General features: G+C 37.4%; 1 protein-coding gene across 1 annotated transcript in view; it reads right to left on the reverse strand.

Annotated features, from left to right (window-relative positions):
- Window positions 1-13,482, reverse strand: part of LOC135102916 (parafibromin-like) — a 28,688-nt gene that overhangs the window by 13,950 nt on the left and 1,256 nt on the right. Inside the window, exons 2-7 of the mRNA XM_064008579.1 lie at window positions 9,842-9,947; window positions 9,271-9,390; window positions 4,984-5,126; window positions 4,428-4,641; window positions 3,998-4,163; window positions 3,034-3,155 (exon numbers count right to left, since the gene is read on the reverse strand). Of these exons, the coding sequence (XP_063864649.1) occupies window positions 3,034-3,155; window positions 3,998-4,163; window positions 4,428-4,641; window positions 4,984-5,126; window positions 9,271-9,390; window positions 9,842-9,947 (871 nt within the window). The remainder of the gene's footprint in view (window positions 1-3,033; window positions 3,156-3,997; window positions 4,164-4,427; window positions 4,642-4,983; window positions 5,127-9,270; window positions 9,391-9,841; window positions 9,948-13,482) is intronic.

Consider the following 13,482-nt stretch of genomic DNA (forward strand, 5'->3'; position numbering starts at 1 on the left):
TAATAAAATAAATAATAAATAATCATGGTAATCTATCAATACACCAAGTTGACACCACCTTAACCTCTATCAATACACCAAGTTGACACCACCTTGACCTCTAAAGGACCAGGGACATCAATCGATCTCCTGCCACTAAAGGACTGGGGATGTCTATCGACATCTTTGCTAACGCCAAATTATGCTATTTTTCACCCAGTTTGCTAGTTCAGTTATGACTACACTGGTTCTGAGTCAGACAGCAAGGGTTACCAGTCTACAGCTAGCCTCCATCATGGCCAGTTCCCAGGAACGTGATTCCAGTGTGTCCAATTCGGCACCATCAACCACTGTAATGTGTGGGGGCAGAGAAAATACCCGGGTATGGGGTGTATGGAAAATTGTGGACAACACATTTTCTTCATTCCCAAGCCACAGCAGGGGGTGGAGCCAACTGGACACATGAGCAAAGCCACACTCAGCATACGATGACAACACCTCATTCAACTTGTGATACCTCTGTAACCATGGAACCTACAGACTTCCAGATGATGCCATTTGAAAGAGGAGTTGATTGTGGGGCAGTACCGTTTTCTTTCACTCGTTCATTGTAGGTTAAGAGTAATAAGCATGCGAAAACAGGCTATTTTATGTGTTTTGAGCTCAACCTGTGGTGATGGCAGTACAGTCAAATTACTCCTCCCTGGTCCTTTAGGGGTTAAAGGAGAGAGGTTAACTAAAAACAAGATGCCTATGCAAATGCATTCACATTCTCAAGCATTTCATCCCATTACATTAACTAGGTTCTCTGGAGAAAGAGATCTGATTCTCACAGTACCATTCTGTACAACTAAAAGGCACAGTACATCCAGCAATCTTGGCAGTACATCCCAATAGTACAGTTGGTTTATCTCTGCTGTACTGAGACAGTACAATATTCTTTCCTGCACATGAATTTATCCACTAATTGAAACAGATGTGGGAGAATCTCCAGAAGCAGCCTTTGGTGCCATGTTTCTATTCATGCATTCATGACTACTTTTCATTGAATTCTATCAAGCACAACACTCTTCCTTACTCCACAAACATCCTTCTTGCATCCAACACTCTTAACACTCCTTATCATTTATGGCCTTCTTTTTCATTTTAAATCTCTCACAACAGTTTCAGTTGTCTTCAGTCAGCTCCAGATCACTCAGTAAATCTGGGGCCATATTAACAAAGATTCTTAACTACAGATGTTTGACTCAGATCAACTCTTAAGCTTAGAGTTGTGCTTAACTTCCCAATTTGTACTGGATCTAGGTCTTAAGGTGCCAAAAATTCAAGATAGGTCCAGAGGTAGCTTAACTTTAAAAGTTACGCTAAGTGTATGCCAAATAAGCAGATGGCTGCCCGTCGAGCCCGAGTCCACCACTTCAAGAATTATCAGCCCTGTAAGGATATTCTTAATGACCTGAGTGACTCTGAACTGCTGAACATATACGGATTAGACCTGCAGAGGTGTTATTTGTGACAGATTTGGCGGGAAATGCCTTGGAGACACTCACATGAAAGAGTGATGTGCTGACACTAGTAATTAAAGTAATAATTACAATGTTATTTAGCCTGTGGGAAATGCAGCTCTGCAGCAATGATGACCTTGGATGTTCCTGTGTCCTAGTGTTGGTGTGTCTCATTTACCTTTTTAGTAATAGAGCCCCATGCAGCTTTTTTGTGCCACTGAATGAGTGATACCCTTCAGGCTATATCTTTCCTCATAACACTGACTGGATGAAGAAAGAAAGTCTTGCCATCAGTCCTGCTGGGTTTCCTCTATCAGCCTTTACACCCTTAGAGATCATCATCTCCATAATAAAGAAAAAGAACAGGAAAGGAGGAGCTGCCGAGTGGGAGTGGCAGGGCAACCCTGACTCAAGGACAAACACTGAAACAAGATACACACTGCTTGTGCAGGGTATAATTTGCTTATTAAGAAACACAAATTTATGTGCTCATATCCTTACAAAATTGATGATAAATTATTATATTTCGTTATATAATATAAAAACATGTGAAATGAACTGCACTATTAACTAGAAAATTGATAATATAAGATTTTACTGTTTTGCTCTTTCACCATTTCAAACTGGGGGCTTAATAGTTCATCTCAATCAAGGCTCAGCACAAATTTAACCACATTTAGGAGATAACCATAAGTCTAAGCAGAAGGCTGAGATGAAAGCTAAGAATCTTTGTTAATACAGTCCCAGAGTCTCTTTGGTCACTGACAAATGCAGATTTCTTTGTACACATATTGTGAACTTTCACAGGGTCTTATGGCACAGTTAATTTTTTAATTTACACTATAAACAATCAGCTCTTATAAATAAAAAGTGTTTTAGTCTATTCTAAGAAAGAAAAGTACATGTATCAAAAGATCAATGCACACTGCATCTTTACAAGCAAGTATGTTACAGCCTACAAGTCTCATCTGACAGCCATGACAACCAAATGTAATCATGCTGAACAATAACAATACTCTAAATAAAGTCTATACAATACTCTAAATAAAGTCTATCTATCCATACATATATCTCTCTGATGCCTCACTCTCTCTAGATGTATCTCGCAAAGGAGTGGCCACAACTCTGATGGCTATAATCCCAATTAACATTTTCGTTTATAGTTTCAAGTCTTCAAATTCAACTAAAGTTATTTTGACAACTGGTCACCAATGTAAAGTTTCACTGCATAATAGTTATAATAGTCAAAATATACAGAGTATATGAAGTGTAGTTGAAGTGGATGCAAGTATGTAGAGGACCTCTACCAAAAAAGAGCAGTGCTGAAGCATGTAAGAGAAAGAAGTGACAGGAAAGTGAGATTAAAACTTGCATGCAGTTTTAGTAAAAAGACAATTATTTTGAAGGGTGCTACAGACTGACAACTTTCATGCAGGAGGCACTCCTATGGAAGTCTCCAATGAAAACAAAGCATTACATGGTGATATATGGATGGACAGATGCTGTAGGCCTGCCTGTGATGAGAGTAATTAAATAAAACATTATTTACTTTGTTCTGAGGAGTAAGATCAGGTTGAGGTGCCATCTTATGACTCTGACTCCCCTCTGTCACACTTTTCAAAGACAGACCATGGTAGGTTCTCATTGTGTCAATCTTGAAGCCCTCCGTTTCTGAAAAGATTAATAAAATTCAATAGAAGGATATATTATCTTGCATGGTACCAGAACAGAGAAGAATATAGCAGTAAAGTTACCATCATCAATTATGCACTTTGTAAAGCTAAATGGTTAACACTGGCTGCAGCAGGAAAAATAATTAATAAAATAAATGGACATTTGAATATGTGGATAAGAAAATGGTAAATATTTAAAAAAAAAATGGGTAAAGGAATGAGCAAGTATGATACAAATAAATAAAAAGTGTCCTATCAAGAATTAGATCTCTAGTGACTCTCTTATATTTGATAATTACAAAAACACTGATATTTCAGATAGTTGGCACTTATGGACTTACGGAACTGATAAAAAAAAAATAAATAAACAAATAAAATAAATAAATAAATAAATAAATGAATAAATAAAAAAAATCAACTATCTGAAATATCAGTGTTTTTGTAATTATCAAATATATCTAATTATCAAATAAGATCTAATCCTTGCTAGGACACTTAAGATACACACCTTACTATTCGGATCATAAAGATCACCATGGCCTAAGTGGAATTTATTTGATCTTGACTGTTCTGCTGCTATACTTTATCATTAGAATAACAGATAAAATCCAATGACTGGCTAATCCATGACTAGTAACCCAATGCTAAACACTAAATCTACATAATAAAGCTTGAAAGTACTTTTTTTTTTCATAATTAAAGTAAAAACTGCCTCATTAACAAAGTTTAAAGCAGATCATTCAAAACATAGAAAGTTTCAGTTGTCAAATTTGTGCTCACCCTCAATGTCTCCATTGAGGGTGAGATGTAACACAAATCAATGAATTATGATCAACACACCTTCTTTGCCCTTGAATCTTTCCTGGTCATAACGAGAGTATCCCACAGGTTGCTGAGGCACACGAGATACTGGTGTGGGCACTGGGTTGGGCACACTGGCCCTCATGCGACCTTCTTCCCGGGCCTTTATAGACTTGAGGAGCCCCATTATGCTGGTTGCAAATTGCTGAGAAAAATTTTGAATTTTTAGATATACAGCTGGTCATAATTTTTGGTATTTTGAAGCATTAATAAAGATTTGAAATTAAACATAATTAGACTGATATGTATGATAGCCATATGCCTACAAAAAAGAGCTTCAAATGTCTAGCTATGTTGCTACTAAATCTGGCTGGAATGAGATAATGAACATGTTATTAAAAATTTTCTTACCTTTAAATTTTTTTCTATTTTCCCAAATATTTTAACATTTGTATTCTGTAACACTTACCTTGCCAGAGCTCTGCAATATGGTGGTCCTAGTCCTCCACTGACGTTCTTTTGTTGTGATGTCTTTGGTCATGTCAATATCAAACTCTAACATGCTACGTAGATCTGTCCCAAGGCCAGGGTCATCATCTTCTTTGATCATTGTTCTCTTAAGGGCCAAACGTTTGGCTTTGATTGCAGCAATCTTTTCAATTGACATAGCCTCTGACAAGGATCTACAGAAGAGATCACTCGATTATTTAACATTAAAATTCTGACAAATTATCAAGGATTTCAAAATAATCAATCTGAGAACATTTCTTTCAATGTCAATATCCATGAATGTAAATTCACTATCATTTTCATATTTGCTTGACATATCCTTTTTTAGCAGTGATAAAAAAAATAAAATAGATAAATAAATAAATAAATAAATAAATAAATAAATTACAGGTGTTCATAAACTTGAAAGCAACAAGTTATAGAAGATTCCCTTTCCAACATATATGGCACCAACTTCAATACTTGAGATTTAATGATAATCCTGGTTGCTACAAACAAAAAATAATGCAGTTTACCTGTCAATGTTACTGACAATTGATGACTTTTTGGGGGCATCCAGACGAAGGGCAAGCTGTTCCTTAATTTTCTGTACATCACTGTCATCGTAGCGAGGCTTCTTAGCTGTACTATCTGAAGTATCTTCAACTGCTCTCTTAACCTATATATATATATATATATATATATGATAAGGAAATAAATTGACAGCTGCAATTACAAGTACTAGCACAGTACTGCTACTTCTTTCTACGAGTATGACTAAGACTTTAAGACAACAATTTAGAATTTGGAAAGTACAAAAACTCTGAAACAATATGGGTTAGGATACTGCCTATTCCTTCATCTCTCTGCATGGGCCACACCTTTCCAAATATGCATTTGCTTAAACTTAATAGTGCAAATACAAGTAATATGAAGGGAAGGAATTGTTGAAATGCCATTAATTGCTAAAATAAATGTTTGAAGTATTTCAAATCTTTATCCCAGAAAACTAGTTAAACATACTGTATCTACAGCCTAAAGTGATCAACTTGTTTATAAAGATCAGCTGTGACTGGGTAAAACATGTTCTAATACAGTTGTCATTAAGATGATGTTTATGTTCTTTTCAAACCAGAAAACCACACATCATTCAGACCTGAACAAAGCAGACATCATGAGGCTAGGTGAGTCTGTGAACAAAGCAATGATAGGTTACTGCTACATTCATAAGTCCATGATATTCTATAGTTATTTAAATGCCATTAATTGGCTTTATAATTATGAAGTTTTATTATATTTTAAATGAGCCTAATGACAAAAATAATCCCAAATTTGAAGCCTGTCACAAAGAACAGTATATTCTTATGAATTATCAGACGAATAAGTGCACCATGAAAGTTGTTGTCTGGTACAAAAAGTAGTCAGTGGTGCACTTATTGACCTCTACTTTTATCAGAAAGTGACAGCCTCTCAGCTATTGTTTTATGGATTTATATAGGATCACATCATCTATTATGTTCAGATCTGAATGGATACGAAACAGTTCAGATATCACATTTGAAGCCTTTGGTGGTTTTATTACAATGACTATCTGTGACTGGACAAGCCAAAGATTCATATAACACACACACACACACACACACACACAGTAACAGACACAAACAGGATATTTTTGACATGTCAAATAAATCACACACACACACACACACACTAATAGATACAAACAGGATGTTTTTATAAACAAAGCATGCAAACTGTACATTACTGAGAGTTGAAATTCTGTGGAAGTAATTATGTTCATTAATATCTTTACTGTGGCAAGACCCAAGTTATGTTAATACTTCCACATCAAAACATCATGGCATGCTTCCTATATGTTTACTTCCACAGTTCTGCCTGACAACTGTAGGATTTAAATGAGGAGTAAAATTTGCTGCCATCTAAAGTGGGAAAGGATGATGTTTGTCTCAAGATGGAGGTAAATTTAAACTATTAATTTATATATATATATTTGGGTTGATTTTAACCTTATACTCTTATAGTAGGGAATAAAGATGCTTTTCATTCTTCTCTTTCTTATATAAACAAAAAAATTTATTGTATATCTTGTTCTTTTTACAAGATATGCAGTATAATAAAAAATATATATAAGAACATATGAACATAAGAAGTAAAGGAAGCTGCAAGAAGCTATCAGGCCTACATAAGACAAAGTTGCAGCATCTGTATGATGTTGCTGTAGCCTCAATTCTCTCTTCTGGAACTAGTCTGTTAGTTGCTCACAGGCATCCACCAAGAGTATTTCTGTTATCCATCCAGTGCACAAGCCTACTTGAGTTTTACTTACTTATGGCTGTATCTTGTGGCTTTGCTGGTCTATTATAGCTTCCAGTAAGTCAAAACCATAAACAACAGAGCACAAATAATTGTAAGTACTCTGAAAGACACATTCTACAAAATAAGGAAATAACTGACTTTGCTTGTTTTAGGAAAGTTGACAGTGCAGCAGTAATCTGTGCATCACTGGAAGGAAAATAGTGGTTTGTCAGCCATTCTGACAGACATTTCACGAAACACCTCAGGATTCATTCCCTACATGCAGAACAGGTTCCACAGAATACTTTACCACATTCAAAGAACTCACAAAAGTTTTGTGGATATCTCAGCTTTTTCTAGAAACAAATAGCAAACTACTCTTTTCCTTCCTATGACATGCACATCACCACCACATTGTTGACTTTGTTTGACCAACTAACACACTTTTTTCCCTTGATTTCTTGTTCTGCCTCCCTCAGAACAATTACTTGCACTATCTTGTCTTTGTGATTTTGATTGGAAGGAGCCATACCAAACAAGCACAGCCACAAGACCTACCAATAACTATGTATGTATATTAAAGCAGGTATACACACAGCAGGTATAACAGAATCACCCTTAGTTCTGCCTATGAACAAACAGTGTTCTGGCCAGCTCCAGGAGGGAATGGTGAAGCTGCCATGGTGTCATGCAGGTACTAAAACTTTGCCCTGTTCATTTCTCTTGAAAATACAATTAACTAAATTCACCATCATGCCAAAGCACTTTAATTATAGCACTGAATCTCTTATTGGGACTGTAGATGACCAAATTTTATGTATCAAATTATGTATACAGGGTGTCCCACGAGTTAAGGTATGTACATCGGGATTTGATGGTTCAAGTATTTCTAAGTTAAAAATACTCCATACACATATGCTGTGTTTTGCTTTATTTTGTGAGAAATTAACATGTTAGTTGTGTGTTGCAGGAACTGCTCACCTGTGCAGGCGTCTGCCTCCTTCTCTCCCTCCTCGACTCACTACGTACTTGAGTGATGCCATGTGGTATTAAGTTATAATTTTTGTTACAATCTACACAGTCAAATCCTTACCAGAAAGTTAGCAAATGACAAACCAAATTTTCATACATGTCAGTGAAGAAAACATACAGGTAACACAGCAATACAGTGGTCAAGTGCTACTTTTAAACATATATGGCAAGTCACTGCAGCTGTCACCCCCTCAACACCCAACAGTAGACATCTTGACACCAAAGTGGCAGGCCTCACCTGACTGCCAAAGTGCATCTTTTTGCTACAGTGAAGATGCCTTTCACATTCAGTAACAATGAGTATTCGGACCTGATATCCATGTGATGATATTAATGACATGATTTTCATTCTGTGATGGGAATGCCCAGGCTGCAGCAGCAGAATAGACACAGGTACCCAGACAGAAGACACCCACATAACAGAGTGTTCTACAGAGTGTATCAGCATCTCCATGAGAGATGATGTTTCCCCAGTACTTCTGCAACAGCTGAACATACTGGAGCAGCTCAAGACAGTATCATCCAGATGACAATATGAAGCCCCAAAATCAGTACAAGAATACAAATACAAATACACAAAGGGACAAAATTCATGGAACATAGCACAATTTGACATAATTTAAAAAGAATATCAATAATCTAAAGGGGCATTTACAGGAGTGGCAGGAACACCAGGCAGTTGTCATGAAGCTGGTGAGTTGCTATGTATATTTAAAAACTAGCACTTAACAACCAATGTATTGTTACCTGTACATTTTCTTCACTGACACATACAAAAAAAAAAAAAATTTGTTTGCCAAATGTTTCCTGTAAGGCTTTGATTGCATAGATTGTACACAAAAAATTATCACTTAATGCCATGTGGTGCCATTCCAGTACATAGTGAGTTGAGAAGGGAGAGAAAGTGGTGGCAGCCCACTCAGGAAAGCAGTTCCTGTAACGCACAACTTATACATTAATTTCTGGCAAAATAAAGCAAAACACAGCATGTGTATATAGAGTATTTTTGACTTGGAATTACTTGAACTATCAAATCCTAAAGTATGTACCTTAACCTGCAAGCCACCCTGTAAAAAATGGTGAATACTGGCATCTATTTCACAATTCATGACAACAAAAAATTGATCGAGTCATGAAAGAACTTCAAATTACAAGAACAGATTACTTTGTTTGGAACAGGAATGACATCATCAATTTGTCCATTATACTGCCTGCATTAAGTTTTACTATTAAGCTTTAAAAGGTAAACATGTTACTGAACTAACTCACAATTCATTTGCTTTAATTTTTGGTGAAATATTTTTCTTCCTCAGGTTCCTTTTGAGTTTGCTTATCATACTGACAACTTTATCCCACTCTCAGCAAAAATGTCACAATATCACATACCTGCAACACCTTCCTTAATCAACAGGGAATTACGTGGTAACAGCATTCTGTCTATAATCCCCATATCAATATCAATATGCATCACTCACTTGTGTAGGAATTTCCAAAGGAGCTGATTTATCAATAGCAGTGGCTGTTGAGGTCTCCCCATTGAGGTAGGCCAAGAGCTCCTTACGATCAGGACGTCGCACCACCGGTATATTCTCAGCCTGTACAGAAAGATCTCTATGAAAGGTATACAACATTCACACCATCCATTAGAAAATATTTCAGAGAGAGAGAGAGAGAGAGAGAGAGAGAGAGAGAGAGAGAGAGAGAGAGAGAGAGAGAGAGAGAGAGAGAGAGAGAGAGAGAGAGAGAGAGAGAGAGAGAGAGAGAGAGAGAGAGAGAGAGAGAGAGAGAGAGAGACATAAATGGATTTAGTAAGATCCACTGTATCTAAAATTGATAAACACGTTATACCAGGTAACATAGTCCTTTTATCAGCAATAATATCCTCAAAAACCATCAACAAAATCAATAAACAAGAAATAAGCATTCTTTTACAGAGTGAGAGAAAATAAATAATGTAACAGAAGTTAATAAATCAATAACAAAATCATGTCCATTAAAATACGAATAACATATAAAATGTATGCCACAGTCAGCATCACCACTCACCGCAGCCTTCCGCACATATGTGGGATGAGTGAGACTGACATGCTTGAGAAGAAACAGCAGGCATTCCAATGTGTAATAGTCCTTTGGAGCTCCATCCTTGCCAGATCTATAAAAAACACATTTGTATTTTCAGTATTTGGTTTCCTGTTTCAGAAGCACCTTTTATATTTCTTGAGCCATAATGCATATTCTGCTTTTATCAATCATTAAAAATTTGCCAATAATTTGTAATCTACTTCCTCAAACATTCATAGTATTGAGCCTTCCATTTGGAGAACATCACCACAAAATATTCACTTTCCTTCAAACAGTCACCACAAAATATCAACCTTTCTATAGAGTGACTGACTGATGGTTATTTCACATACAGTAGAATCTCTTGTCACTTACAAATACAATGTTGTGCAATATTTACTGGAGGAATGATAAGAATGATAAATGATAAGTAGCAATGATTAGATACAAACTGTTTATTTTTGTGTCACTCTATAAAGCTTCCCTCACTAGATTGATGACAAAGAGAATACGTTACCTGCATGATTTTAATGGTATATTCTGATGAGTTCCATGTCATTTAGTCATTCAATAGGTTCTTTATGGCTAAATAATTTCTGAACTAGAGATGGTGTGGGAGCGTCTGTCATAAGTCACAGTAAGACAGGATTCACCCAGTCTTACCATCCCATGGATTTATGACAGACTCGTGCAGTTTTTGATACTTTTTCTAAGTTACCTATGATAGAATGCACCATTTTGTCCTTGTTATGACATGTTTCATAGCTAAGACTTACTAGGACCAATTCATGAATACAGCCCTAATTTTCTTGTACCTAGGTAGAGATCAAAAGGAAGAGAAGGAATCATAATTTGCAATAGATTCACCACTTTTATAAAAAATTATGAATTATCAAAAGTTGGAGTATTTCCATCACCAAAATTTTACTGGGTGAAAGAAGTATCATTTATTATCCTGTGTCCTCCATATATTCAATCTTTTGTTAAATCACAGAATATAATGATACCAAAAATGAATCAGCAAATTCTGAATTAACCAAAACATCCCAGCATCAGTCCTGCAGTGGGAGGTTCTGTGTTTAGTCTGATTTAATTCATTTTATTATTTTTTATTTATTATTATTTTTTAATTAATTAATTAATTAATTAATTTATTTATTTATCTTTATTTATTTAATTATTTTTTATTTATTTATTTTTTATTTATTTATTTTTTTTTTTTTGAGACATTGGGCACATTTTATAATGATATGAACAGTCTCAACTGGTCCTCAAGTGTCTTACAGCCACTTCCAGGTTGTTGTGACCAGTCACAATCAATCATGTCTCCCAAGGATGCCCTTCTGTGTCTGGGCAGTGCAAACCAGGAGGTGCACTTTTTTTTTTTTATGTAGGAGGGACACTGGCCAAGGACAACAAAAATCCAATAACAAAAATGCCCACTGAAATGCCAGTCCCATAAAAGGGTCCAAAGCAGCAGTCAAAAATTGAAGGATAAGTGTCTTGAAACCTCCCTCTTGAAAGAATTCAAGTCATAGGAATGTGGAAATACAGAAGCAGGCAGGGAGTTCCAGAGTTTACCAAAGAAAGGGATGAATGATTGAGAATACTGGTTAACTCTTGCATTAGAGAGGTGGACAGAATAGGGGTGAGAGAAAGAAGAAAGTCTTGTGCAGCGAGACCGTAGGAGGAGGAGGCATGCAGATAGCAAGATCAGAAGAGCAGTTAGCATGAAAATAGCGGTAGAAGACAGTCGGAGATGTAACACTGCGGCGATGAGAGAGAGGCTGAAGACAGTCAGTTAGAGGAGAGGAGTTGATGAGATGAAAAGCTTTTGATTCCACCCTGTCTAGAAGAGCAGTATGAGTGGAACCCCTCCCGCCCCAGACATGTGAAGCATACTCCATACATGGACAGATAAAGCCCTTGTACAGAGTTAGCTGCTGGGGGGTGAGAAAAACTGGTGGAGACATCTCAGAACACTTAACTTCATAGAAGCTAGAGATGAGATGTGAAGTTTCCAGTTCAGATTATAAGTAAAAGACAGACTGAGGATGTTCAGTGTAGGAGAGGGAGACAGTTGAGTGTCATTGAAGAAGAGAGGATAGTTGTTGGCTAGATAGTTTTGCCTAGATGCCAGAAATCAGGAGGGGAGTTAGATCTTCAAAGGTTTTGACACTTTCTGGCTAGTTGGAGAACAGACTTGGCATGGCTCCGGGCAGAAATATAAAGTGCATGAGATTCTGGCTAACTCTATCATGTATAGCACAAGAAAAAGCTGTGTTAAACCAAGGTTTGGAAGGTTTGGAAGGTTTAGGTCAAGAAAAAGAGTGAGGAATGTACGCCTCCATGCCAGACACTGTCATCTCTGTTATGCACTCAGCACACAAAGATGGGTCTCTGACACGGAAGCAGTAGTCATTCCAAGGAAAATCAGCAAAATACCTCCTCAGGTCTCCCCAATTAGCAGAGGCAAAACAGCAGAAGCACCTTCGCTTAAGGGGATCCTGAGGAAGGATTGGAGCGATAGGACAAGATACAGATATGAGATTGTGATCGGAGGAGCCCAATGGAGAAGAAAAGGTGACAGCATAAGCAGAAGGATTAGAGGTCAGGAAAAGTCAAGAATGTTGGGCGTATCTCCAAGACGGTCAGGAATACGAGTAGGGTGCTGCACCAACTGCTCTAGGTCGTGGAGGATAGCAAAGTTGAAGGCTAGTTCACCAGGATGGTCAGTGAATGGAGAGGAAAGCCAAAACTGGTGATGAACATTGAAGTCTCCAAGAATGGAGATCTCTGCAAAAGGAAAGAGGGTCAGAATGTGCTCCACTTTGGAAATTAAGTAGTCAAAGAATTTCTTATAGTCAGAGGAGTTAGGTGAGAGGTATACAGCACTGATAAATTTAGTTTGAGAGTGACTCTGTAGTCGTAGCCAGATGGTGGAAAACTCGGAGGATTCAAAAGCGTGGCCACGAGAGCAGGTTATGTCATTGCGCACATAAACACAACATCCAGCTTTGGATTGAAAATGAGGATAGAGAAAGTAGGAGGGAACAGAAAAGGGGCTACTGTCAGTTGCCTCAGACACCTGAGTTTCAGTGAGGAAAAGATGAGGTTTAGAAGAGGAGGGGTGGTGTTCTACAGATTGAAAATTAGATCTTAGACTGCGAATGTTGCAGAAATTAATGAAGAAAAAGTTGAGGGGGGTGTCAAGACACTTAGGGTTGTCGACAGAAAGGCAGTCCGACCTGGGGACATTTATGGTCCCCTCCCCAGATGGGGACTCCAAGGCTGGTGTAGGAGTCGCCATGATAATTTTGAAATTTTTGAGTGAAGGGTGTGTGTGTTATTAGGTGCTTGTAGTTTTGTGTGGAGGAAGAGAGTTGTTTTTAGAGGGAAGGCTGTAACTGCCCCCTTGTGTTGTGAGACACAACGGGAAATGTTCAGTGAGGTCACAGCTGGGTTCAATGATAAGTTCACAGCACCCCCTGAACAGTGCTTTAGACCTCACTGGGAGTAATTATCGTTTCAGCAGGTGTCTACTGTCTCCTCCTTTGACTTGTCACTTGTCACAGGCCACAAGGAAATCCAGCTATGAAGGAGCATGATTGAATACACTATATGCA

The sequence above is a fragment of the Scylla paramamosain genome, chromosome 8 (genome assembly GCF_035594125.1).
Source record: "Scylla paramamosain isolate STU-SP2022 chromosome 8, ASM3559412v1, whole genome shotgun sequence".
NCBI classification, from domain to species: Eukaryota; Metazoa; Arthropoda; class Malacostraca; order Decapoda; family Portunidae; genus Scylla; species Scylla paramamosain.